The sequence below is a fragment of the Euprymna scolopes genome, chromosome 22 (genome assembly GCF_053919585.1).
Source record: "Euprymna scolopes isolate OS-2025 chromosome 22, ASM5391958v1, whole genome shotgun sequence".
In the NCBI taxonomy this organism is placed as follows: Eukaryota; Metazoa; Mollusca; class Cephalopoda; order Sepiida; family Sepiolidae; genus Euprymna; species Euprymna scolopes.
Genome location: NC_136503.1, coordinates 45765178 through 45792286, shown reverse-complemented (window position 1 = coordinate 45792286; position 27109 = coordinate 45765178). Strand labels below are relative to the sequence as shown.

Here is a 27109-nt window from a genome sequence, read left to right as displayed (position 1 = left end):
TCAAAGAAAAATTTTGATAAACCTATGAATCAAAGAAAAATAAAGATAAACCTATAAATCAAAGAAAAATAAAGATAAACCTATGAATCAAAGAAAAATAAAGATAAACCTATGAATCAAAGAAAAATAAAGATAAACCTATAAATCAAAGAAAAATAAAGATAAACCTATGAATCAAAGAAAAATAAAGATAAACCTATGAATCAAAGAAAAATAAAGATAAACCTATGAATCAAAGAAAAATAAAGATAAACCTATGAATCAAAGAAAAATAAAGATAAACCTATGAATCAAAGAAAAATAAAGATAAACCTATGAATCAAAGAAAAATAAAGATAAACCTATGAATCAAAGAAAAATAAAGATAAACCTATAAATCAAAGAAAAATTTTGATAAACCTATGAATCAAAGAAAAATAAAGATAAACCTATAAATCAAAGAAAAATAAAGATAAACCTATGAATCAAAGAAAAATAAAGATAAACCTATGAATCAAAGAAAAATAAAGATAAACCTATAAATCAAAGAAAAATAAAGATAAACCTATGAATCAAAGAAAAATAAAGATAAACCTATGAATCAAAGAAAAATAAAGATAAACCTATGAATCAAAGAAAAATAAAGATAAACCTATAAATCAAAGAAAAATAAAGATAAACCTATGAATCAAAGAAAAATAAAGATAAACCTATGAATCAAAGAAAAATAAAGATAAACCTATAAATCAAAGAAAAATAAAGATAAACCTATGAATCAAAGAAAAATAAAGATAAACCTATGAATCAAAGAAAAATAAAGATAAACCTATGAATCAAAGAAAAATAAAGATAAACCTATGAATCAAAGAAAAATAAAGATAAACCTATGAATCAAAGAAAAATAAAGATAAACCTATAAATCAAAGAAAAATAAAGATAAACCTATGAATCAAAGAAAAATAAAGATAAACCTATGAATCAAAGAAAAATAAAGATAAACCTATGAATCAAAGAAAAATAAAGATAAACCTATGAATCAAAGAAAAATAAAGATAAACCTATGAATCAAAGAAAAATAAAGATAAACCTATGAATCAAAGAAAAATTTTGATAAACCTATAAATCAAAGAAAAATTTTGATAAACCTATGAATCAAGGAAAAATAAAGATAAACCTATGAATCAAAGAAAAATAAAGATAAACCTATAAATAAAAGAAATATACTGAATGTGGAAAGCTTGGATCAGTAGTTAATCGTTGTTCTTCGTATCTAAAAAGTACATCTTATCATTCGTTGTGGTGTCACTGCTGTAGGTTGTTATCTATGTATAATTGTATTTTAAGTGGAATTGAGGATTGCTGTCTAACTTGGCTCTGTATCACACAGAAACCAAATAAATAATAAAGTGTGATTCCAATTCGATTTGCATAAGAAATTCTTTTGCATTTTCTTATTTAACTTTATGTTCCGATATGGTGTAGGAGGGGATACTTTTAACATCTCTATAAGCAAGTTTCTCTTTTCTTTTTCTTTTTTTACCACTAATGCTCTTTTTTTCTTTTTTTTTTTTTTTTGCCTTAATTAAAATGAATGATTCTCTCACTGCGAAAGTTCCTAGGACTAACTTTCAATCCAGACTGTAAATGAAAGACTTGCATCAAATCTGTTGCTAAGGTCATTGAAAAAATTGGTGGATCATTCTACTGCACCAGAAAATGCCTCACTTTTGATGTAATCTTCTAACTATATTTCATCATAATGTACACCATATAAATTTTTCTTTTGTTTTGTTAAAGCCATTGCATTATCTATTAAGGTACAGTATTATAATTTTCAAAGTTTATTTTGTAGAGCAGAGCCAGTTTAATTATATTTTTTACTTCAACAAATTTCAAGCAAAACACACTGTACGGAGACATAAGAGGCTACTGTGAATTAAGTATCAGACTTATAGGGATATCCTAAGTGGGGAGTTGAACAGCAAGATGCTTGTTCACATTACATTTAAATTTGTGCATGTTTGTACAGTTAGAGAGCAAGGAGAGAATTCTAAAGACAAATAGTTCAAAGAAAGGGTCTATTAGAATAGAAAGCTTTCCGGCATCTGGAGACCGCTACAATGAAGAAGTGTAATTTTGTTTTCTTGTCGAGTTGGTCAGAGTAATTGTACTTGATATAAACTTCTTTTTCGTAGTTTTCCTAACGTCCTCTTGTTTTTCTTTCTTTTTTTTTTTTAGACTTATCATGACTCCATGAGAAAATTGCATTTATTAAGTTCTGAAGAACTTGGACAAATGTTTGGTTATCTTGATTCCCTTATTCCTATTCATCAAGGTAAGTCGATTGCTGAAAAGTTCCTCACGTAGCGTCTTATCTTCTTATTTTGTTAAATTATTTCAAAATGTAGCGTAATTGTATCTTTGATTGTTTTCATCCTGCTCCTCATCATCATCATAAATGATAAGATATCGGACGAGATGAAACCAGATGAGATATTTGAATCATATTCGTTTATATATTTCAGCGTTATATACTTAGGATTAAAGACAGCAAATATTAGTTTTTATTGGTGACTAATAATTAAAAATGAAATACTGAAAATAAGAATATTGTGTCAATAGTTTTATAATTTCTTCATGTCTAATACCTCGGCCATAAATTACGTCTGAATATATATTTTTTAGATATCTGTTTATCTTCACAATTGGTTAAGACCATTAAATTTTGCATCAATGTGCAATGTACCAATGTAGTCACAGGTAATTGTCTCGTAATCATTTAAAATAATATATCTGCAAATTTAGTAAAGGAAAAAAATTTCTCTCTTCTTCCTCAGCTCTCGTTGATAGATTGGTGGTTGAACGACTTCCGGACGGCACTACACAGAATGTTGGAAAACATATTAAGGAATGGGTAAGTTATTGTAGATATTACAAGCAATATTCACCTGGCCATTGGTCAGAAATAATTTCAAATATAATTATGTTTACAATTTTTACTTTGAAAAACGAGGAGGGGGCTGCTTCTATAGTATTAGTCGCAAGTGAAAATTGCATTTCAAGTAAAACCACTTTGATGTCCTAACATACCTGGTCTTGGATATGACCTAAAACTATATCCGATGGTGAGGCCCCACCTTGCGGGCCTTGGGGAGTGTGGAGCTACCCTTTAATTGCCATTGCTCCCAGGTCCACTCTGACCCGGAGTGGTAGTACCTGTTAGGGTCCCAACTATGGGTTAAATAGAATCTGACTTAAAAAAGAAGATACTCCATTAAAAATCGTTCCTCAAAATAACTAGATTCTGCATTAAATAACCTGAAAAAGGTTGATATGCCGTAAAAAAAAAACAACCAACCAACCTAACATACCTTGCAGAAATAAGTATCCTCACCAAAAAATGTTTGAGTAGAAGATTAATTACAAGTAAAAATCAATTTTATTGTAAATTGCAATTTTATCATTTATTTCATTCTGATAAAACTGCATTTGTGCGTTATAACGTTTGAGTTTAAATACAAAAGAATTTATTGTTGAATATATGGGTTTGTGTTACTATGCACATAGATTCGAAAACGTGGTCAAAAATCAAATATATAACAAATAAATGTTACCAAAGGCAAGATAATTTACTCTTCTACCTATCTGGAAAAAGTTTTAGTGGTTTTACTCACTTTAAAACGTGAAATCGTTTTGAAAATCATAGTGTTTATTGATATATTTGAAAAAGAAAAACGGCGATGTGCACACTGTTGAATACTGTAAATTTGAAAAAATGAGTTCAAACTAAATAATTATACAAAATACTGTTAGAAACTCACCCATTATGTTACCTTGACATAGGCGAACATATATTCGGTGAGTTTCTAACAGTATTTTGTATAATTATTTAGTTTGAACTCATTTTCCCAAACTTATCGTATTCAACAGTGAGCACACCACCATTTTTCTTTTTTAAATATATCGATAAACACTGTATGATTTTCGAACCGATTACATGTTTTTTTTTTGTTTTTTTTTAAGTGAGTAAAACCACTAAAAACTTTTGCAGATAAGTTGAAGCGTAACTTATCTTGCCTTTGGTAACATTTATTTGTTTTTTGATCATTTTTTCGAATCTGTGTATAATAACACAAACCCGAATAAATATATATATATATATATATATGAACTAAATATATTAAAAAATAAATAAATAAATAAATAAGAACTAAATATATTAAAAAATATATAAATAAATAAATAAATAAGAACTAAATATATTAAAATATATATAAATAAATAAATAAATAAGAACTAAATATATTAAAATATATATAAATAAATAAATAAATAAGAACTAAATATATTAAAATATATATAAATAAATAAATAAATAAGAACTAAATATATTAAAATATATATAAATAAATAAATAAATAAGAACTAAATATATTAAAATATATATAAATAAATAAATAAGAACTAAATATATTAAAATATATATATATATAAATAAATAAGAACTAAATATATTAAAATATATATATATATATATATATAAATAAATAAATAAGAACTAAATATATTAAAATATATATATATATGAATAAATAAATAAGAACTAAATATATTAAAATATATATATATATATAAATAAATAAATAAATAAGAACTAAATATATTAAAATATATATATAAATAAATAAATAAGAACTAAATATATTAAAATATATATATAAATAAATAAATAAGAACTAAATATATTAAAATATATATAAATAAATAAGAACTAAATATATTAAAATATATATATATAAATAAATAAGAACTAAATATATTAAAATATATATATAAATAAATAAATAAGAACTAAATATATTAAAATATATATATATATATATATGAATAAATAAATAACTAAATATATTAAAATATATATATAAATAAATAAATAAGAACTAAATATATTAAAATATATATATATATATAAATAAATAAGAACTAAATATATTAAAATATATATATATATATATATATATATATAAATAAGAACTAAATATATTAAAATAGATATGTATATACATATAAATAACTAAATAAATAAGAACTAAATATTACAATATATATATGTATATATATATAAATAAATAAATAAGAACTAAATATATTAAAATATATATATATATATATATAAATAAATAAGTACTAAATATATTAAAATATATATATATATATATATATATATAAATAACTAAATATATTAAAATATATATATATATATATATAAAAAAGAATACACTAGCCCATATAGGTTTTAGACCTACAGCGAGCACACACGGAACAAACACTTGTTGAAAATAACATCTATATTCCGCTTGGGTCTCAAAATTTAACTCCCTAACCCTACCTACTCCATCCCATCCCACCCCATAATAAAAATAAATAAATAAATAGATCAAAAATTAAAAAAAAAAAAAAAAAAAAAAAATCCATACCCAATGAACTTCACTCCCTGACCTTTTTTTACTAAAAACCTTCTTTTACTGAAAGTTGATTTTTGTTCTTTATTAAAAATTCTGCTTTTGAATATAAGCGTTGTTGCCTGAAGAGGTCTCTAGTTATTAAATACTAGAAAACCGAAACATGCTCATGACTGTGTAGCAACACATGACTGCTTATGTAAAGACAAATTGAAAGTGTGTGTGTGTGTATATATATATATTAAAACAATAGTTGATTTATAGTTTAGAATTTCTCTGAGATTTGATAATTTGTATTATTCTGATTACTGTTCTCATCTTAAATGTTGTTTTCTTAAGGTTTTGGTTGGCCGATGGAACTGTTGACCTTGTTCACGTGAACCTATAATCCTATTTACAATGCTTCCCCACGGGACAGAGTTAGATGCCGGGGTCGTTTTTTTAACATGGAGAAAAGGAACAAAAATTTTTAACATGGAGAAAAGGAACAAAAATTTAAAATTGTTTCAGTCATGAAGGATTTCCCTTACACTGAAAGAGAACAAGAAATTGAAATGCAGCATCTAAAGAACAGATACTACACTTTGATCTTGGCCAAAAGGCCAACTCAGTGACAATCTATTGGAGATTGAAAGTTCAATCCTCGATATAGGCGATAATAATTATAAAACTTCCAAAAAATTATTTAAGACTTCGACCCAGTCATGGCTGACAGAATGAGAGCGTACTACCCCTGTAGGTTCAGCTTGAAATTTCATATAGTTCCACAAGGCACACCTGAAGAATGTCTGAGGTTCAAACAGCTGAAAGATACAAGTAATATCTAAGATTAAGAACAGTAGTCTGTATAATAGTTTATTTTTATTGCATTTTAATGAAAGACTGTTGTTAAATCCACACATTTCAATATGAAATAAAGCTTATGGATATCTATTTTAAAAATGTTTGCATTTAATTTATTACACGTCAAGCATCAATGGAAATGTCTTTTGAGTAGTCAATAATCGAATATGTATGTTTGCTTTATTAGGTACCATGTTTGAGTCCGTATATTCACGTGTGTTCCAGCCAAGTATTTGCTCGTGCCATGTTAGATGAAAAGAAATATGATGCTGGTTTAGATGACTTTCTGCAGCGCTGTATGGAATCGCCATTCAGCAGAAAACTGGATTTATGGAGTTTGCTTGGTTAGTAATAAACTGTTTCTCTATCAGTATTTTTTTTTTTTTTTTTTTTTTTTTTTTTTACTAAACTCTTTTTATTTTATTCTTATAGTAAAAATAACTTGCTTGATGACCATAGTAAAAAAGAAACATAAAAAGAATATTGTTTAATATTCAAATTGTATTGCCACATCTTATATTAATGATCTTTGTGCATAGTAATGTCTTAAATATTGAAAATTTATTTCCAACAGCTTTTTTTTTTTTTTTTTTTTTTTTATTACGCTGCTTTTTTTTTTGTTGTTGATCTTATTGTTTGTGCAAAGGATATTAAACAAATGATTTATTTATTCTGTAGGGCTGGAAATACGTAAATAATACAACAAAACAAAAAAATGACACTCTTGCAAGATTTGAACTTGTGCCTCTGAAGAGGAACTGCTTAACATAGACGCCTTGTACAATTTCAATAAGCTATACGTTTAAAGAAAGAGTAACTCATTTTCCAAGTTTTGTGGCAAATTTTTGTTTATGATTTTACTAGCAGTGTAACCATGTCTCCCTGTTGCATATGCAATGAAATACAACGAACGTTTTTATGCTTTCAATATTAGAAATTTATTTCTAACAGTAGAGAATAAGTTATTTATTAAGCTGTTTTTGTTGATGCTATCATTTGTGTGGGTAATATTATTAAATAAGAGACTATTCTGCTGGGTTGAAATTAAAAACAGAAAACAGCTAAATACATAACATACTGTAAGAAACATGATGTTAGAAATAAATTTCTTATTTAAAAAGCATTAAAAAAACATTCATCACGTTTCACTGTTGATGCAGCAAGGAGATCTGGTTACATTGTTAGTAAAACAAAGATTTGCTGCAAAGCTTGGGGAATGAGTTATTTGTACAGTTTTGTCTTTTGCTGAACGTATGGCTCAGTCAGGTAGTCAAGATGACAACCATGTTCAATAACTTTTTTTCTGGTACGCAGGTTCAAATCCTATAAGAGTTTCATTTTTCAATTTGTGGTATTCTTTGTTTATTTCAAACTCTGGAGTAAATCATTGCTTGTTAAGTAGTATTATCTGTGCAAATAATAGCACCCCCCCCCCAAAAAAAAAGTAGCTTAATATGTAACATAATACTATGTAAATTATATTAACCTACTTTGTGTTTGGCATCAACATAATCTGCATGTTTAATGTAAAGGTTAGTTAACCAAAGAACCGTGTAAAATCATGCATGATACTAAATAGTCTTTGCTACATGGGGAAAGCATAGCATTATGTCTAACAGATAATTGGCATGTTGTAATGTTAAGTTTGATATTATATATTTCATATTGAACAAGAAAATAGGGGCTCAAGAATGAAGATGTTCTCTTCCTTTGTGGTCACTTTCATATTGAAAAGAATCCTGTTTTAGAATTTATATTTCTGGACAAGATTGGTACAGTATGTGATAAACTACTGAATATTTTGGTAATATCATAGTACCAAATTGCTGGCCTCTAAATACTATGTCATAATTTAACAAAAAAACAAAAAAACAATTGTGTGTTTGACATAAAAACATATCATCTCATGAAATTAACTGTGCACCCCAAACCTAAAATTGGCCATAAACAGTGAGAAATTTTTTCTTATTGCCATTTGGACTTAGGATCAGTATTAGGATTAAAGAAGGGTATGTTTTTTATGACTTTTAAGTAAAAGTTAAGTTAAAAATTTATTCTTGTTTATACCAATATTGTTACGTATTTCTGAATGGCGCATTGTCCCACGGTATATCTTCATGGCAAGATGCCAGTGTTAAAAGTCCTAAAAAGTATGTGCATTTTTTACCACTAACCCTAAATCCCATCCCAGTCGTGATAAGAAAATGCTGTCTGTCATGGATTTTACGTGTGCCACAGAGATAAATTCATGAGATGGTATGAGTTTTCGTTAAACACACAAAAAAAATCATATAACCTAGCATTTTAGGGTCTGCAGTTTGGTACCATGACATTACCAAAGTACAACCTATTGTCTCGTCAATGGAAAAACCTTGAAAATAATTCTGATGCTGTAAACGAGTTTTATCAGCACTGAGTGCAAAGAGAAGTGGGATTCAAAGCTATTTCCTTGTCGGATGCCAGCAGAGAATATATTGTTAAGAAAGAGCTTAAGACACAGAAAATCTACAGGTCTATAATGAAGACTGTTGCTATGAATCTTTGACAAACATCCAACAAATGGTTTTAATTTTATCGAAGACTTAAAAAAAAATAGTTATTCAGAATTATCATTTATAAAAAACAACTATTCAAAATTATCATAGCATTCCGTATACGTTAAAAAAATTCAGAAAAAAGTATTATGTTAATAATTATAATATTAAAAAATGATTCATGATGCTTGTTAATTACAATTAATTATGAATTTAAATTCTTAATATGTTAAATTGTAAATATATTATTTATAATTTTAAGTTTCATCTGTTAAGAAAAGAAAAAATTGTACATTTTCAGATGGCCCAAGAGCACGATTTCTAAAGTATCCACTGCTGATCAAAAGTATACAAAAATATGTAAGTACTTTGAATCGTTTATGTATGCTTGTACAAAAAGAATATCCATCCTAGGATAGATAAAATTAATTCCCCAAACAACGGTTTTGCATCATTTATAAAAATTAAGATAAAGATATAGTGATATTAAACCTTAACTCTAGAATCCTTATTTCAATTTTGCTCAGAATTCATATGTCTGGTTCTAGAAAATGTCTCAAATTTAAGGTTTAAGCTTAAGAAGAAACTGAAATTCAGGAAATTGTGCTTAATTTGTGTCAAATGACTATGGATCAAATTGAATGCAAATCTGGAATATTTGAATTTTCAGATGGGAGGTTGTTTCCATATTCTCTCTAAAACTCTGTAAAAGGTTTCGAAGAAACTGAAATTTATGAAAAGTTAACTTTTAGTACATATTAAAATTTCACAAAAATCAAAGGTATTTGTATTTTAATGAAAGACTTCCATCTCCTTTTTGCATTTAAAACTAAATTAAACTATGCAATACCTACATTGTTTACCATTACACCTAGCGGCTGTGTTCCAGAATTGATAATGATTGGTTAAATCAGTTCTTATCCACAAATCAACCTAAGCAATATATATATATATATATATATATATATATATATATATATATATATATATATATATATATATATATATATATATATATAAAACATCTTTATGATGTAGATACCCGTCACAGAACATAAATATTGTATTCCAAAAGTTTTTTTTTTCCATATATAGAAAATTATTATTTTTTTTAATTTTTTGCGATTTTAATAGTAAATTGTAGCCATTATAAGACTGATTTAGATCTCAATGGTTTGAATTGAATAGTCTCCCCCTTATTTCTTAAACATATGGTGGATAAAATTACGTCTTGTAAAATTTGATTTACTTAGTAATAATAAAAAAATTACTTGATTGTGTTATTGTTCTCCCAACATCCAAATGGCTGAAATTTGATTGTATCTGACGTACTCAAAACAATTCTTCGATGTATAGATGAAGGAATTGATATGTTAAAAAAGTTTTAGTTGAAAAACTAAACTATGTCATCAAGAAATAACGGCTATAATAGGAAATGAAGAATTTCATAAACTAACCAAGATATTCTTATCGAGTTATGACCAAATGAGGTTTATTTATCGCACACACTTCTCACTCCTGCCTCATGGTGCAAACATTAATTTCATCGATGTTAAGGTGCTTGGATTTCATTAGTGAAAATGTTTTAATGCTCTTGATCAAAAAAGTCATCACTAACAGATAGGATGTCATCATCACTGCAATATTGGTTTTTTGTTAGTTTTTCTGATATTAGTCAATCCCGTGTCATTCATCATTATGTGGTTAGCAAGATCAATGTTTTTCCTCACTGATGACACTTGCAAGAGTTCCAGACCTTGAGAAATTCCATTGATTATATTTACTCGACTGATAAATCTGAAGTTTCATCCCCTAAAGCAGCAACCACGCCCACATAAATGTAGAGCTAAACCCTTTTTCTGCAGTGCCAAACTGTCCATTTTCAAGAGAAGTTATTGCTAGTAACTTTTGAGATGTACAAATTTTCTAGCATTATTCCTTCATGATCAGCCTATAAACTTTTCAGTGTCCTCTTGTGTATAGCTAAATCTAACTCTTCTAATTTGATATTATTCTCCTTAATCTAACGCGACTTGTTAAGATATAAAAGCAATTCTTTATATTCTAGTATTAATTTATGAGGCTGTGATTCCATGACTGTTTTACTTATATTACTTGATATCATTTTTAGCAAAAGTGCGATGGATGTTTAGTCTTGTGAACGTTGTTTTGCTGTGCATGGTATTGTGTATAGATCTGCATTGTTATTTTTAGCTTTAGTTTTTACTGGCAATCTGCATTTCCTGGGATAAATGTCGTCCTTATATATTAGATGATGAAAGCAGACATGTAAACAAAAATTCAAATAGTTAAAAGTAAAAACAATTTTTACTCTATGATTTTTTGGTCCCCCGATTTATCGGAGAGAGACCTATGTTTTCAGTGGCGTCCATGATGCTTTCATGCGTCCGTTAGTCCAGACTATTGCCAGATAACCGTCAATTAGTTTTTTCTGAAATTTTGCCACAAATTGTATTTCATTAAATAGATGTGTACAGTAAAAAAATTTTTTTTGCAAAAATTCCCATTACGCCCCCAGGGGCTCAAAAAAAAGTCAAAAATACCCCAAAATGGCCAAAAATGGCACATTTTGCTCCATAACTTTTGATCCATTCATTAGATTTTTTTGAAACTTGGCCAAAAAGTAGAGCCCATTGTTCTTAATATATATTCAGTATGGGTGAATTGCCAGGGACTTTTAGTGCTAAAAATGCCTCTTTTGGTGGCTCTTTTTTCATATTTCTCAACAAAAACCCGATGTCTGACTATATCGTGGTTTTTCACTGTGGTCAACTCAAATATACATGTGTTAAGGCCTGAAACTGCATCATTATCCATTTACAGAGATTTGGTGTGTCCAGAGGCTCAAAAGAGGTTATAAATGCCCTAAAATGGCCCAAAATGACACTTTTTGCTCCATAGCGTTTGATCCATCCATTAGATTTTCCTGAAACTTGGCCAAAATGTGGAGGCCATTGTTTTTAATATAAATTCAGTATGGATGACCCTGGCAAAATTATAGTTCGCATCCCGCTGGGACTTTTAGGGCTAAAAAAAAATGCCTTTTTGGAACTCTTTTTTCATATTACTCAAGAACTTGATATGTATGTCTATATAGTAGTTTTCCATGGTGCTGAATTCAAATATACATGTCTCAAGGCGTGAAACTGCACTGTTTGTCCATTTTCACTGGGATTCAGCATTCCCAGGAGCTCAAAAGGGATCACAAATGCCCCAAAATTGCAAAAAATGACACTTTTTACCCCATTACTTTTGCTCCATCCATTAGATTTTTCTGAAACTTGGCGAAAATGTGAAGGCAATGTAGGCCCTTCACACTTCTCACGTTCATCATTTCTTCACTATTTTTTGTGGCGTCATCTCACATGCAGCACAAGAGGGGGACCACACACACACGGCTTGTTAATATTCAATTATTCTTGTAGTAGATTTATTTCAAAATGAAACCTTCCAATTGAATAATTACTATCATTGAGTTATTCATGACATCTTACCTGAGAAAAGTTGTTTATCTCCTTCCATATCTACGTTATAAATATAGTAAGAGGATATCTTTGTTGTTTATGAGTATCTGATGACAACACAACTCCTGCAATTTTCTCTAATACAAAATTAATTTTTCTCAAGTCTTTACTTGATAAAAGTTGTTTTATCTTGGTATAAGGCTACTTTCAAGTTTATCTCCAGATGAACACAGATGTCTCCAACGGTAGAGGATGTGGTAGATCTGTTATGCCTTCTTAGGTTTTTGTGGTTAGTCAAATTATTACATGTTTAAATGTAGAATAAGATGCTTATTTAGAATAGCTTTTTAACAACAGGTTCACACATTTGTGAAGTAACTGATTTGCTGTATATGGACTTTTGCCACTAATTAAAAATTGTTAATTTCAATTGCATATTTCATTTTTGCTATAGTTTTGTTAGCATTTCTTAACCAGAATCTTTGTTTTAAAAAGTTAATATTGTATTAATTGAAATAAACATTTTTTTTTTTTTTTCAAGACAAATTCTGATTCAGAAGATTACCAGTTATTGAAGGATTCAGTAAGTAATTTTCTCTACTTACCTAGTATTGTACGGGAGTTATTGTACTTTCACTTTTGCTTTCCTCTCCATTTTTTTTCCTTTTCTTTTTTCCTTTTCTTTTTTCCTTTTCTTTTTTCCTATCTTTTTTTCCTTGTTCTTTTTTCCCTTTTCTTTTTTCCTATCTTTTTTTCCTTTTCTTTTTTCCTATCTTTTTTTCCTTGTTCTTTTTTCCCTTTCGTTTTTTCTCCTTCTCCTTTTTTTTTTCCTTTTCTATTTTTCGTTTTCTTTTTTTTTAACTATGCTGTTCAAAATGCTTCCAAATATCTTTCAAATTGTTGAAGGGTCACAAAATAATTTTTTTTTTTTTTTTTTTTTTTTTAATATAATTATTAACAAAAGATTAAAATGGTTGACTTGTTTATAAACAAATCAAAATTCATTATGGTAGATTTAATTTGGTAATATTTTTAAATAGGACTTTAAAAATTTTGTTTAATTTTACACTATTACAGTTTTTATTTTAAAAAAACAAAACAAAAAAAACTTATTTAATACAAATAATTTTTTTAGGTGTGTAAGTCACGTAGACACAAGAAATACACATAAGAAATGATGGCACAGTTTTATTAACGTAGAAATTATTAATACGTTTTTTTTTTAACGTTTTCATGTACCATATAAACCATAGATATGCATGAACAAGAAATTATCAAATCATAACCATTTTTTTTTCCAGTGTTTTTATAACTTTAAGAAAGGGTAAAGCCGCAAATTTTTATCCTGCTTAATTATCTTTGAAATTAAAACTTCTCTTCTTATGAAGCTTTATTTACTTGCGAATATTATGTCGTATGCAGTGATTGTAGCTAGATAAGCAAGAACTTGTCTAGCTACAACCACTACAAAGAACTCTTTCTCTCACTGTATATAATAAAATAAAACTTTCATGAACAAAGTTTCTCTCCTATAACTTCCTGTTTGTGGAACTCAATACTAGTGATGGGACGATTCCAATTCTTAATATATCTCTAAATATTCAACTATAGAGTTGTTAAAAAAAATTAAAAAACGCATGTTAAATATGCATATATTTGCTAAAAAATTAAAAACTCATTTGTGGGTAGTAATTTATGGATTTTAGTTTTACAGGTAGTTTAAAAATCAGTAAATCTTTATTTTATTCTTACTACCAGTAGTGGAAGATCAAGTTTTAAACAAATCCAATAAAAAAGGGTAATTAGGAATTGTTTTTGGCTTCAGACACAATTTTTTTTCAATATCGATTCCAATACCCCAAAAAGTTCTGATTTTTCCAATTCCAATTAATCGTCCCAACATTACTCAACACCATAAAGCCCCATCTGATTATGTGTTTGTTTTCAAATATTAACAAATATTTGTGAAGCTGTCCTTTTAAATAATCTAATTCTACCTATTTACTGTTTCCAATCCTCTCATGATGTTATTCATCATCCAACTGTCAATCTCATTAATCATTATACTTGAGTGTATCTATAACATCAAAGAGATATAACATTTGGAGTCTCTGATTGGAAGCAAGTCTTACAATTACTTAATGGAGATCTTTTTAGTCATTAACACTCCATTGTCATTACTCTTAGAAAATTTCATTTGGAAAGGACTCTAGCCATGATTAAGTATAAATTCTCTATTAAAAAATCCTTTCCTGAAATAGAAATTCACCTCTATTTATTCAAAGTTACCTGTCTGTTCATTTATAGGAATTTGTCAATAATTGTCAAATTTATCAATTACGTAATTCTGATTCCTATTTTGTATGTAAAATGCATGAAAACATCAAACTAATCTCTCAAAGGAATTTTCTTTCTATTTTAAACTGCTATATATCAATTATCTCAAAACAAAAATTCACATCGCCTCCAACAGAAGATCCCAGTTTCATGATCACCTAACGTGTAACAGGGATGACCATCGATCTACAAGATTTAACAAGTTTTGCTATTAATGTTTTCGTCTTTTTATTTTCAGATTAAAATCACTGAGGATTTGATTTCGGAAGCTGATGAAAAAACAGGAGAAGCAAAATGTACTCTTTATAAATCTAAATTGTGTTATTTGTACGATGATCAAGTAAGTTGATAACACTTATATTTTATTTATTGATTTTTTTTATTTTTTTTTTTTTTTTTTTTTTTTTTACACCAGGAGAACGTTAGCGGGAAGATACTATGTTGCTCGGGATTCATAGCAAATTCTTTGTCCTTACTGACCCTTGCCCCTTAACGTAGTCAGAAGAAGCTGGAATTTAATAAAGCTCTGGACCAGTGTCTTATACATAGGGTTTAAAATTGGATTTACATGTTTTAAGGGAGGCTTGGTTCCTGTAACTCCTTTAGTTGGACAGATACAGATTTGGGATGTTTTACACTTTCAGTTTTTATGCAAATTTTCTAACATTTCTTTTTATGAGGAAACATATTGACATTTATATATAGAGATAATTTGGAAATCTTTTTGGTGAAAATACAAAGTTACCACTCTCTTGTTAAAAATGAATTTTTTAATGGGATTCGTATTATTTGGTTTCTTTCGACTACTGTTCTCATCTTGAGTGTTATTCGCACAATATTTCGATCGACGTAACCTTTGATCTTCTGGTGTATCTTGTTGAAGTTGGGAATCTGTACATAATTTTGAATGGAATCCTTTATTCAATCCATGGAGACACAAGGTGTTTCAATCAGACAGCCATGACTGGGTAGAAGTCCTAAGTAATTCACAATCACCCGCACTGAGGATTGAACCTACAACCTCCAGAAGAGTGTCAATTTAACGAAATTTTACCAAGTACCACGTCACGGGTTCTTGTGAACAATTTTAGTATAAAGTTTTGTTTTTAAAAGTGCATTCCTACTGTTTATTACTATATATATATATATATATATATATATATATATATATATATATATATATATAATGATTCCCATATTGTGTTAAATTCTTTACTAGGACTATGTAGTTGGTGATTGTCACCCAGCATATGTGTTTGTTTTTTGTCCCCTGACAAAAGGAGGCTGGACCTGCTAATTCATCCGTTCATCTGTGTGCACTTTTCTCAATAACTACGCTTTGGAATTGATGGACTTAGTCATTTATTTATATTTATTTTTTTTTTGTATGGTGCAGAACTCAAGTTTAGATATGTTATGCACTGTTTGTTCATTTTCACCAGGATTTGATGTCCCTTGGGGACTTTTGGGGAGAAGGGGGTGATTGCTGAACTTAATCATTTTTTATGCCTCGTTCACTGTGCACTCACGGGGGACAGTGCATGCTTCACTTGTTTTCTCCACTATTCTTCTCTGTCTATAATTTTTACTTTGTCTCATAAGGGTAGACAGTTTCTCTCCATATATGGTCGGCTATACACAACTTTTCCATGTCTCCACATATTACAGTTTTGCAATGTTTTTTTTTTTTTATCCAAATAATAGATATTATCAATCCTCATCTCAAAAATTCAGAAACAAAATAAAGTTATTTAGAAATACATTTTTAACATGGGTTTGTTAACTGTACCTTTAACTTAAAAAAAAAAAAAAGATGTAATTCAAGTGATTTTTCAAGAGTCTGTATTTGTTTAAATCTTTTAAGCTGTTCATATTTTCTATTTTTGAGGAAGTATCTAAATCTTCATCTCTTCAATGATTGAGCCTTAAATATTATTCACAGCTATAAACATTATAATCATCCACATAATTAAGCTTTATATTAAAATTAAGAATAAATATTTATAAAACTATCACAAAATGTTAGTGTAAAGTTGGCAAAAAGAAAAAAGACTTTTTTATTTTATTTTAATGATTCTATTGTATTTATTGCAGAAAATTGATTCTATTGAAGAGTCCAAAGTGCTTATCTGCAGTGGAATCTTAAAGAACAATAAAGGGACTGTGAGTATTTGAATTCACATAACGTACATAATTGGTGTTGTACCAATGATAATATTTAAAAAGTTATCAAAACTATTTTGACAATATGCTTCTGTCTTATTTTTATTAAAACCTAAATCATTTTAGAAAAAAAAAGCACATTTTTTAGGCTTTGCTAATTGAATTTGTTAAAATAGTGCATAAATTTTATTTATAAAAAAATTGGCATTAAAGTTAAATTTTATACATGTTCGATAATTTATTAGAAGGCTCTAAAACAATGCAGAAATATATTGAGGGAAGCTTGTCAGAAAGGCAATTTAAAAAAAAAAAATTTTATAACTAATCTTGCTTGCTTCTAGCTATTGAAAATGCCTTTCAGTTCTAAAAAAAAAGGTTATGTACAAATATATATATTTTCAAATTTATGCTAACTATTAATGCATTTTTTTTTACTAATCCTCTGATGAAAAGAACCTGTCTTTAAAAATCCATATCTTTATGATTTTACTTTATTATAATTCCTTGTTTGAATTTTTGATGGATTATTAGATATTGTAATTTATTCAATTTTTATTTTCATCATCATCAATTTTTTTCTTAATGCACACACACACGCACACACATACATACACACACACACACACACACACACACACACTAGTGAGGAGGCGCCAGCTTTGCCTGGGCATAAAATACACTCAGATATGATATTTTAATTTATCCAGATTTTGCATATATTATTATAGAATCGTGATTTCAAAAGAAAAATGAAGTATTTAGGTGCCATTAGCTAGAATTGAAACCAAAACTCTAGCATTCAAAGCTGATGACATTACCTTTGTACCAACGTGACACGCATATGAACTGCTTAAGAATTAAAAATAAACTAAGATGAACATACAAAATGTATAATGATTATTTTCAATTTTGACTCATTTTTGACCCCTAAAAACTATTTTAACCCGCTAAAGACCCATAAATGAACGTAAAAAAAATCCAATCATTTGAGGCCCCTAGGGTCACTCTGCAACTTTTAGTTTTGGAGGAGATAGAGTTTGAAAATATGGAGACGGACGGACAGACAGATATATAGCCTTTTCGTCTGCATTAATATATATAATCTGATGCTTGTTTGGCTAATCACATCTGTTTTCTTTTTTTCTTTATCTCACTTTTCTTTACAGAAGCTTCACGTGTTTTTATTGGACAAAGTGATCTTGATCACTCGTCCCATTACAACGAACTGCAGTGCCAGGAATTTCCAGGTGTATCGGCAACCGATTCCTGTTAGTGACCTGGTTATTGAAAACCTAAAAGACAATGAAATTAGAATGGGTTCATTCCGCAATGCTTTTGGACAAGGACAAACTGGTGCGTTTTTTACCTTTTCTTTTTTAACCTATATTTATAGTCGATTTTTATTAATTACCAAGATTATTAAACAATATCGGTCTATTTTGCATAATAGTGTTTACTAATGGATCAAAAGATGAGGGTTCAATCCTTGGTTGAGTCATACAAAAGACTTACCTGGCATAGCCTGAATAGGTTGTATTCATATCAGTCACGGATACATCCTCAACATAATCTGACTGAATCTTGACTTTTTAATTGGCGAATGATCTTGCATTTGTCAGGCTGAAGTATCGTTTTGAGTGGAGTAAGTTTATTGCTTACTGCCTAAGGCACCCCAGGCAATTTTTGAAAGGTCAGAGTGTTCCTTTTAAAGAAGCGCTGGTTTGACTCTCCACCTTTCGACCTTGTGTCACACCACTTATCAAGGCCCGAAGGCTACTCGAGGATAAGGGTTAATGAATGTAAGGTGGTAGTATAGTAAACGTTTATGGTTTATATTGAGTAGGCTTTGGATTATTTAAGGAGAAGGCTCAACAAAAACTTGTTTACATTGGACTTGAAGGCTATATTATAACCGGCCAGGAAGCAGGCCAGTAGAACAGTGTTACACAGGTGGGCAGTTCTAGGAAAGAAGCTTCGTTTATGTAGTTGGAAGGAAGTAAATATCTACTAAATACTGATCTTTTAAACCAATGCATTTCAGGTGAAAACATTATTACGTACTTACATGTCATGTCAAAATGAGTATAAATTCAAAAAATTCAAAAAATGAACAAGTAGAAAAAATTACAAGTAAAAATTTAAATTATAGAGTTCACAAGAAGAGGTAACTTCTAATGATAAATACCTTTCGCCATTTTTAAGCGCACAATCTCTGAACATAATAATGTCTGATGTTTTAATTAAAATACTTCTAGCACATCATTTACTGAATCGTTTTTACATAATTTTTAAAAATTTATCCTAATTTCGACATGATGCATAAGTTTGTCATGTTTTTACCTGAAATGCATTGGTTTAAAAGATTATCAATCCATACAAGCACGAAAAATGTTTGCGTTGCCAACTTTTTCTGCAATCTATTTGCTTCCATGATAACCTTTGAGTTTTAGTTTTGCTCTAATTGTCTCTGTTTTCCTTTCAGCCAAGAATGTGTTTCGGCTCTCATTTCGTGATAGTACACAAGGCCAGGCTCATACGCTAATTGCTACCGATGAGCACGACAAGCGACAATGGATGCAGTGTCTGCAACAAGCTGTGACCCGTATAAAGCAACAACAGAACCTGACCCCAGAATCGAATTCGGCGTCTTTAACAAAAACAGACTTGACTCCCATGCCTCAGGACAGTTGAACACCTCTTCATTGGACGATCATTTGCATATTACACCCATAATACGGTTTGACTATAAAACCTGTTACACCTTCATTTTACAATTGTAAAAAATGACATTCCCACCACCTTATTGTACATCAGAAAATTTTTTGTTTATTTTAGACATTTTTTTTTTCTCCCCCTCCTTCTTTTCTCCCTCCACTTGTCTGTTACACAATCCATCCAGTTTTGTAATTGATTTATCATTTTCAAATTATGTATGCTGTGTCCGTTTGGACCAACCTACAACACACACATACACACACACACACACACATCCCTTTTTCTGTTTTTTTTTTTTTGTTTTTTTTTTTTTCCTCTTTCTCTATTATTCTCTTGTTCCCTATTTTCACCTGTTATTGTTATCAATTTCTATCCAAGAAATTTCACTAAATCTTTGATTATGGAACAATTATTTAAATAAAATTATTTTTATTATTATTATCTCTACTACTACTACTACTACTGCTGCTGCTATTGTAATTAAATGATATCAGATGTGCTCTACCGGAAAGCAGGATAGAACAAGTCTATCAACTAGTTTGCCTTATTCTGAAATTCTTTTTTTCTTTTTTCTTTTTAAGCTGATATTAATGCAATTGTTTTAGACAAGTCAGCCTCCCTTTATTGCCAAAGATTCTCAATAAAACCCGTTTTCATTTTGTCAACATTTTTATTTTCATTACTAAAGGAAATAAGTTAGCAAATATTTTGGTTCTTATTTAGAATTCAACCTAATATAAAAAAAGAAGAAAGAAACTATAAAAAATCATAGAATGAAAATGTCATATTCCAAAAATCGCATAAATTGCTCAAGTAGTTTTATTTTCATGAAGAAAATCATTTTTAAACGATTGATGGGAATTCGTCGGCATTGTAACATAAATCTAGTAACTATGAATTGTTGAGTTATCTCCCTTTGATTCTTGACATTTTCTTTCATAATGGCAGGCGAGGCAGTTACTTCTCAGATACTCAAAATTTGGTTTTCTTAGTTAAAAATAAAACTATTTGATCAATTTATGTAATTTTTGGAATGTGACAGACATCATAAAGATCTTTTTGTATCTTTTTTTTTTTTTTTGAATTAGATTGTATTCTAAATAAAAACCAATATTTCAATTCCACCAGACTCTCCGAAAACTCATTTCTTTCCAACTTCATAATCTTTGACTTAAACCACTCCTCCCCCAAAATATGAAACTGTAGTTCAACTGCATCACATATTTATTTTTAAAAATTTTTCCTCCCCATTTTAAACTTTATTGTTGTTCTACAAATATTTTATTTTCTTCTTAAATGACACAATAAAGCTGTGAACTTGTGTACAGTTTTCAAATATATTTATGGCAATTACTTTTTAAAGGGTTTACATGTGAAGTATATCCTTGTATATTTCATGAGCACTGTCATTAAGAGATGTTTATGCTAGTGAGTTCAGAACTCTACATGTTCGTTCGTTTGTTATTGTTGTAAAAGTTTAAATATTATTCATGCATAATATTGTTTATGATTTAATGTTTGAAAATAAGCATTAACATTTCTTTCATATACATTTGTAGTTTTGTTATAAGATAAATTTATACATTATCATGGCCATTTTGTTTACGAACAAAATGTAAGGAAGTCAACATAACATTAGTTGGGTGTGTTTTTGGTTTTGTGTTATATTTCTTCAGATCTTTCCTTATTTTAAGATTCATATTTACAACTCATTTCATATTTCCTTCTAAAATTGTTTTTTTAATCGTTTCTTTTTTCTTTGTTGTTGTTTCCTTTTCTCTTTCTTTTCCTTGTTTCTTTTTCTTTAGTTTCTTTCTTTTTTCTTTTCTTTTTTCTTTCTCATCTTCAATAGAATTTCTTTTCCATTTTCTTTCTTTTATTTGTGTAAATCATTCAAAAACATTTTTTTTTTCTGTATTAAAAATATTTTATTAGAAACTTGATATTTTTCTGCCAATTTAGTTTGATTCTATTTCTCGTCTCTGTCTCTCTTTTGCATCTTTTTTAAAATGCTCACATGATTTGGTTTTTAATTTGATATATCAAAAATAGTTTCTGGAAAAAAATTATATCCAAAGTCTACACAACTATAGATGCTAAATTGAGGAATAATAGCAAAATATATTCCTTAAATTAAGTAGATTTTCATGCTTCATATTTTTTAGTTAGCTCATTAAATCTTAATATGTAATTAGAAACTTATCGGTTTGGTTTGTTTTAAAATTTTTCTTCTCATTCTTAATTGCCAAAAATCACAGCATCAAAAATCTTCATTTTTAGTATCATCTATAATATAACGGGCAGTTGTCTGTGTGTATGTTTGGCTAAAAGTCAAAAAACTACAAAACAGATACACAAATTTGGTATTTTCTTGATTGGTGCTTCACCGGATGAAGAATACCTTAATTTACAAAAAAAAAAAAAAATTATTCACTCTTTGACCCTAAACTGGTGCAGATTTTGTCAAGGAAAGTCGGTTTTCCAGTCAATTTATGTACTAAATGAAATAAATTCATAGTTTTTAATCAGTGAGTAGCTTCCTTTATGCCGACTAATTCCTGAACGAATATATAAAAAAGATTTGTTTGTGTATGTGCCCAGAGAGAGGAATAGACTGGGCAGAGAAGAAAGAGATTAGGAGAAAAAAGGAGAGGGGGTAGATAGAAAATACAATAGAAATATGTTACACTTTCGCTCAGGCAACACCGGGTAGCCCTACCAATCTAATAACATAAAATTGAGCCAGTCTCTTTGTGGATATGTAAGTGCTAAATAGCCCTTCCCATATAAGGTCCATATTTAATTCTGTTTAACAATAACTATCAGACATTGGGCCATGCTCTTTAAAAAAAAGCAAAAATATATTTTCAATCACTTTTATCTGAAGCATACTTCATCTGCTTGGATAGTTTATTTATTCTTAGTGATATTAAGATGAAGTAGGAGGTTTTTGCCTTTAATATAATCATTTAATAATTTTCTAACAGGCATCATTATTTGATTGCAACAGTTAGTGGAAATAATAAGAGCAAAATGCTTTTTTTGGTCATATGTTACAATGTTCAAAGAAAAAAAATACACTCTTTAATTTTAATAAATAAAATAAAAATTTGAACACACAATCATGAAATGACATCCGAAAAATCTTACTTCACCAATATGTTTGTTTTATTTAATTACTCTTTTAAATTAACTTGAAATTCAAAATGTTTTAATATAATGAATGGTTAAGACTTTTTTTTTTTTTTAAGTTTTGAAAATTGCTTCTGGCTACTCAAAACAAAAGATCAATTAAGTAATAAGGCACCATTGTTCCAGTAATATTTTAATCTGCTTATAAAATTATTTGTTGTAAATAACTTCTAAAGCTTTCAGTTATTTTATAGATGAGGATTTGCTATGCTTATAAAACTAAAACATTACTGATTAATTCCTATTTTAGTCATATAAATTATTTAGAGTGAAATTGGGTTTGTATGCGTTAATAATTTTAAAATTTATTGTCTGTGACCCTAAAAACAAATCATCATCATTGTTAAATTTGTGTTTACCAAATGAGCCGCAAACAGTGAAATTAAAGTTAAAAAATCTTTTTATTTGATTATTAAGAGTCCCAGGCAACATCGGGTATTTACAGCTTATTTCTTATAAAAAGACAACAGTGCTCTATTACTAAACGTTTATATATACATATGATTTTTTTAAATTTTTATTTTATGCACCTTATAGTAAGTTTGTATAAATCTGTGATGCATAATATAATCGTCTATACCTTCTAGTTATGGCCGCTGTCAAATAAGCACATTGAGAAATTATCGTTGTTGATTGATAAGATGTTTCATCGACCGAAAATTTCATGAATTGAACGGTATTGAACCTGTTATGGAAATCTTGCATGCTTCAACCACATCAGTTGATTTTATTGTTTGTACGTCATTTTGATGTCTCCAATTTATTCTGCCACTTTTGCTAGTAATTATTTGGTCCCGTCATATCTATTTTTCTATGTTCTTTAAGACAGCAGATTGGCTTTGATTCTGCTGCTTTTTAAACCCCCACTTGGTATTTAATGGTTTTAGGTATCAAATCCCGCATGAGGAATGATAAAATGTTCTAATCTTAAAGATTCTGACCAACTAGGCTCTCAGCCAGCAAATCCAATTAACTTTTCTTACTTGTAAATTTCAGAAAATATTTATCTTCTTATTTAAAAAAAAGAAAAAAAACACATTTCTTGGAAAATACTCTTTGAAATACGTCTGTTACATTTTTTTTTTGTAAAAGATGTATTTTTTTTTATTGGCTGAGAAGACACGTCCTTTCAGTTCAATTCCAGCTTTTAATTTATTTTTTATTTTTCTTAGCAATATCATGCCTCAATAAAGTGTCCAATAATTTGATTCGTATTGTATACTGGTTACTTACAATTTTATTTAACATCTTCAATTGTATATTCTTTAGTGATCTTCGTTTTTATAATAAACTTTAACTTTAGACTAAATCACTTAAAAATAACTTTTAAAAACATTTCCTGCTGATCAATAATTTTCTTTTTTTAATAAAGGCAAATATATAATTTTAAAATGTCAATTGCAATATTATCAGATTTAAATCTTTGTCTTATTTTTCAAAAATTAAAAATGAATTTTTTTTTTATGTAAAAAAAAAAAAAAAAACAGGCAATCAACATTTGTCATGCAATGGAAACTTTGAATTCGTTTCTAGTATAGAAATAGATAAAAACAAACATTTCTCTTTGAGCCTCTAACATGACCGTCAACAGGCACACCCAACTATAGGCTTACTGTCTCTCCTTTTTTTTTTTTTTTTTAAACTATGATTTTTAATCTCAGTTGTGAATGGCAGTGCCTTGCGGAATACAAACGACGATGACAACACCTTACGGTAACACAAACGCACAACAACATGGTGTTGCTATGATAGAGAGAAAGTTTATTTTTATTTTTTACTTAATTTCATTTCCTCAAAAAAAAAATAAAATAAATAATCTTTATTGCATTCATGACTTAACTGTGATTTTCTGATATTTTTTCTACTTGAGTTCTAACAAAAGTAATGTTTTCTTTGAATATCTTAATCTGGCTTACAGTTAAGATGAACTGATAATAATTCTAGTGCCAAACAATTAAATGTAAAAAGTTTTTGTGATTATACTTTCAGTTCTATCTTAATTAAGCTTGACTGAAAATGAATTTAGCTTTAAGTATTGGGAAATTCTGCTTAGCTTCTTCAAGATCAGGAATATAAAATAATGCATTCCAAATATGTGAAGAATTAAAAAAAAAAAAAAACGTAGCCATGGTTAAACCTCTTATTAATGTGAACAGTTGTCTTATCTTTTTTTTTTTTTTTTTTAACTGTTAATTTGAGTTTTGGGGAGTTTAAAACCAAATCTCAAAGAACTTGATTGTACAAATCATTTGCTTCACTAGCGATCACTTTTGCACGAAATTCAATCAAGTTATTTGAAAATAAATCGCATTTCTAATAAATCTTACAAAGTGAAAATGTTGGTGGATTTTGAAATATTGTTTTCTGGTTAAATATTTTCAGTCTATTCGAAGTATTGTCTATTAATACGAATTTCCTCTCAAACCCCAAGCTAGTAGATTGACTTGAGTCTATCAAACCTGATGTTGCATCAGTTTTTATGTAAATCTAATTTGTATGTCTAACCAAATGAATATTGTTATTCCAGTTTGTGCATTGCCTTATCTTCTTTTGTGTTGTCTTTGCCAAATCCAGTAGTGATAGTTATTGGAAGGGCATAGCAAATTGCAAGGAGTAAAGTATTCTGTTGATGTAGCTCCCGTCCCCCGCACTCCCATGCACATGGTAACGATTTGATTTGTGCTGCTTTTTTGAAAAAAAAATTGGAAAAAATTAGATGAAAAAGTAATTTCCAAATTTGCAAATGGATATCTTCTATTCAAACTTTTGTATTGTCTTCCATCCTATTCATTTGTTAAATCCAGTAATGCTATTTATTGGAAAGGCGGAAAAGAGTGGATTGTGATGGAACACTTGTTTTTCTAATGATACATAAAGTCCATTCCTGCACTTTTTGAATTTGCAAAAAAAAAAAAAAAAAAAAAAAAAGGTTAATTTCCCAAATAGATATTTTTTATTCAAGTCTTTTCTTCTCTCGGATTTGATTTGCCAAATCCAATAGTAATATTTATTGGAGGGGCATCTCAAATTTTAAGAGAGATGTTTTTTTTTTTTGTTCTCTACAAGATGATAATTTTATCCTTGCATTTCATTTTAATGAATTTACAAAAAAAAAAAATTCCCAAATAGATATTTTTTATTCAAGTCTTTTCTTCTCTCAGATTTGATTTGCCAAATCCAATAGTAATATTTATTGGAGAGGCATCTCAAATTTTAAGAGAGATGTTTTTTTTTTTTGTGTGTGTGTTCTTCACAAGATAATTCTATCCATGCATTTTATTAATTTACAAAAAAACGTTAATTTCCCAAATTGATATTTTTATTCAAGCCTTTACTTCTCTCAGATTTGATTTGTCAAATCCAATAGTAATATTTATTGGAGGGGCATTTCAAATTTTAAGGAAGATTTTTTTTTCTTCTCCATGAGATAATTCTATCCTTACATTTTTATGAATTTACAAAAAATGGTTAATTTCCCATATAGATACTTTTTATTCAAGCCTTTTCTTCTCTTACGTTTGATTTGTCAAATCCAATAGTAATATTTATTGGAAGGGCATCTCAAATTTTAAGAGAGATGTTTTTTTTTCACAACAAGATAATTCTATCCTTGTATCTTTTTGAATTTAAAAAAAAATATAGATATTTTTTTTATTCAAGCCTTTTCTCTTACGTTTGATTTGTCAAATCCAATAGTAATATTTATTGGAGGGGCATCTCAAATTTTAAGAGAGATGTTTTTTTTTTTTGTCTTCCACAAGATAATTCTATCCTTGTATCTTTTGAATTTACAAAAAAAAAAAAAAATATTTTTTATTCAAGTCTTTACTTCTCTTACGTTTGATTTGTCAAATCCAATAGTAATATTTATTGGAGGGCATCTCAAATTTTAAGAGATTTTCTTGAATATTTTCTCTTGCCTTTTCTGTTGATAAATGCAAAATTTGTTTACTATTCATTTTTTTTTTTTTTAATTATATTTTAGTTGAATTCTAATCAAGAAATAGCAACTTGTTGAACTAATCAACCTTATATTTGCTTCTTTTTTTCTTTTAATTTAATTTCTAGGTCACATTTTTATTTTGAAGGAATAGCAAAATATTTTATTACAAAAAATATTTGTAAAATGAAAATTAAAGAATTAGAACAAAAACCAAATCTTAAATGAATGAATATTATTGAATAAACTTTTCTTTTTTGAAAATGTTTGATCAGAGATGTATTTACCAAATAATGAAAATTATTCACTATTTTCTAGACAGTAAATGAGTTTTTGAACTGAAGTGATAGTTCTCTTTATTCAAAGGAACCAATTTGATGTAATGAAAGATTGAAATTTTTTATTGATATTTGTTCAGTTGATTATTTTTATGAATTCTTTAATATAAGCTCAAGTTTG

The 27109-nt window shown here is 28.2% G+C and overlaps 1 protein-coding gene across 3 annotated transcripts in view; it reads left to right on the top strand.

Annotated features, from left to right (window-relative positions):
• The window catches only part of LOC145243398 (rho guanine nucleotide exchange factor 3-like), a 103687-nt gene extending 81917 nt beyond the window's left edge, over positions 1-21770 (top strand). For 2 of the 3 annotated variants that reach the window (XM_080106245.1, XM_080106246.1), the window contains 9 exons: positions 2218-2314; positions 2817-2893; positions 6472-6628; positions 9120-9178; positions 12845-12886; positions 14879-14980; positions 16735-16803; positions 17970-18156; positions 19286-19893. In XM_080106245.1, the coding sequence (XP_079962371.1) occupies positions 2218-2314; positions 2817-2893; positions 6472-6628; positions 9120-9178; positions 12845-12886; positions 14879-14980; positions 16735-16803; positions 17970-18156; positions 19286-19494 (999 nt within the window). In that variant the 3' untranslated portion in view covers positions 19495-19893. Of the gene's footprint in view, positions 1-2217; positions 2315-2816; positions 2894-6471; positions 6629-9119; positions 9179-12844; positions 12887-14878; positions 14981-16734; positions 16804-17969; positions 18157-19285 lie in introns of all 3 variants that reach the window. The other variant, XM_080106247.1, reaches the window with a different exon arrangement.
• The last annotated feature ends 5339 nt before the right edge of the window (positions 21771-27109 follow it).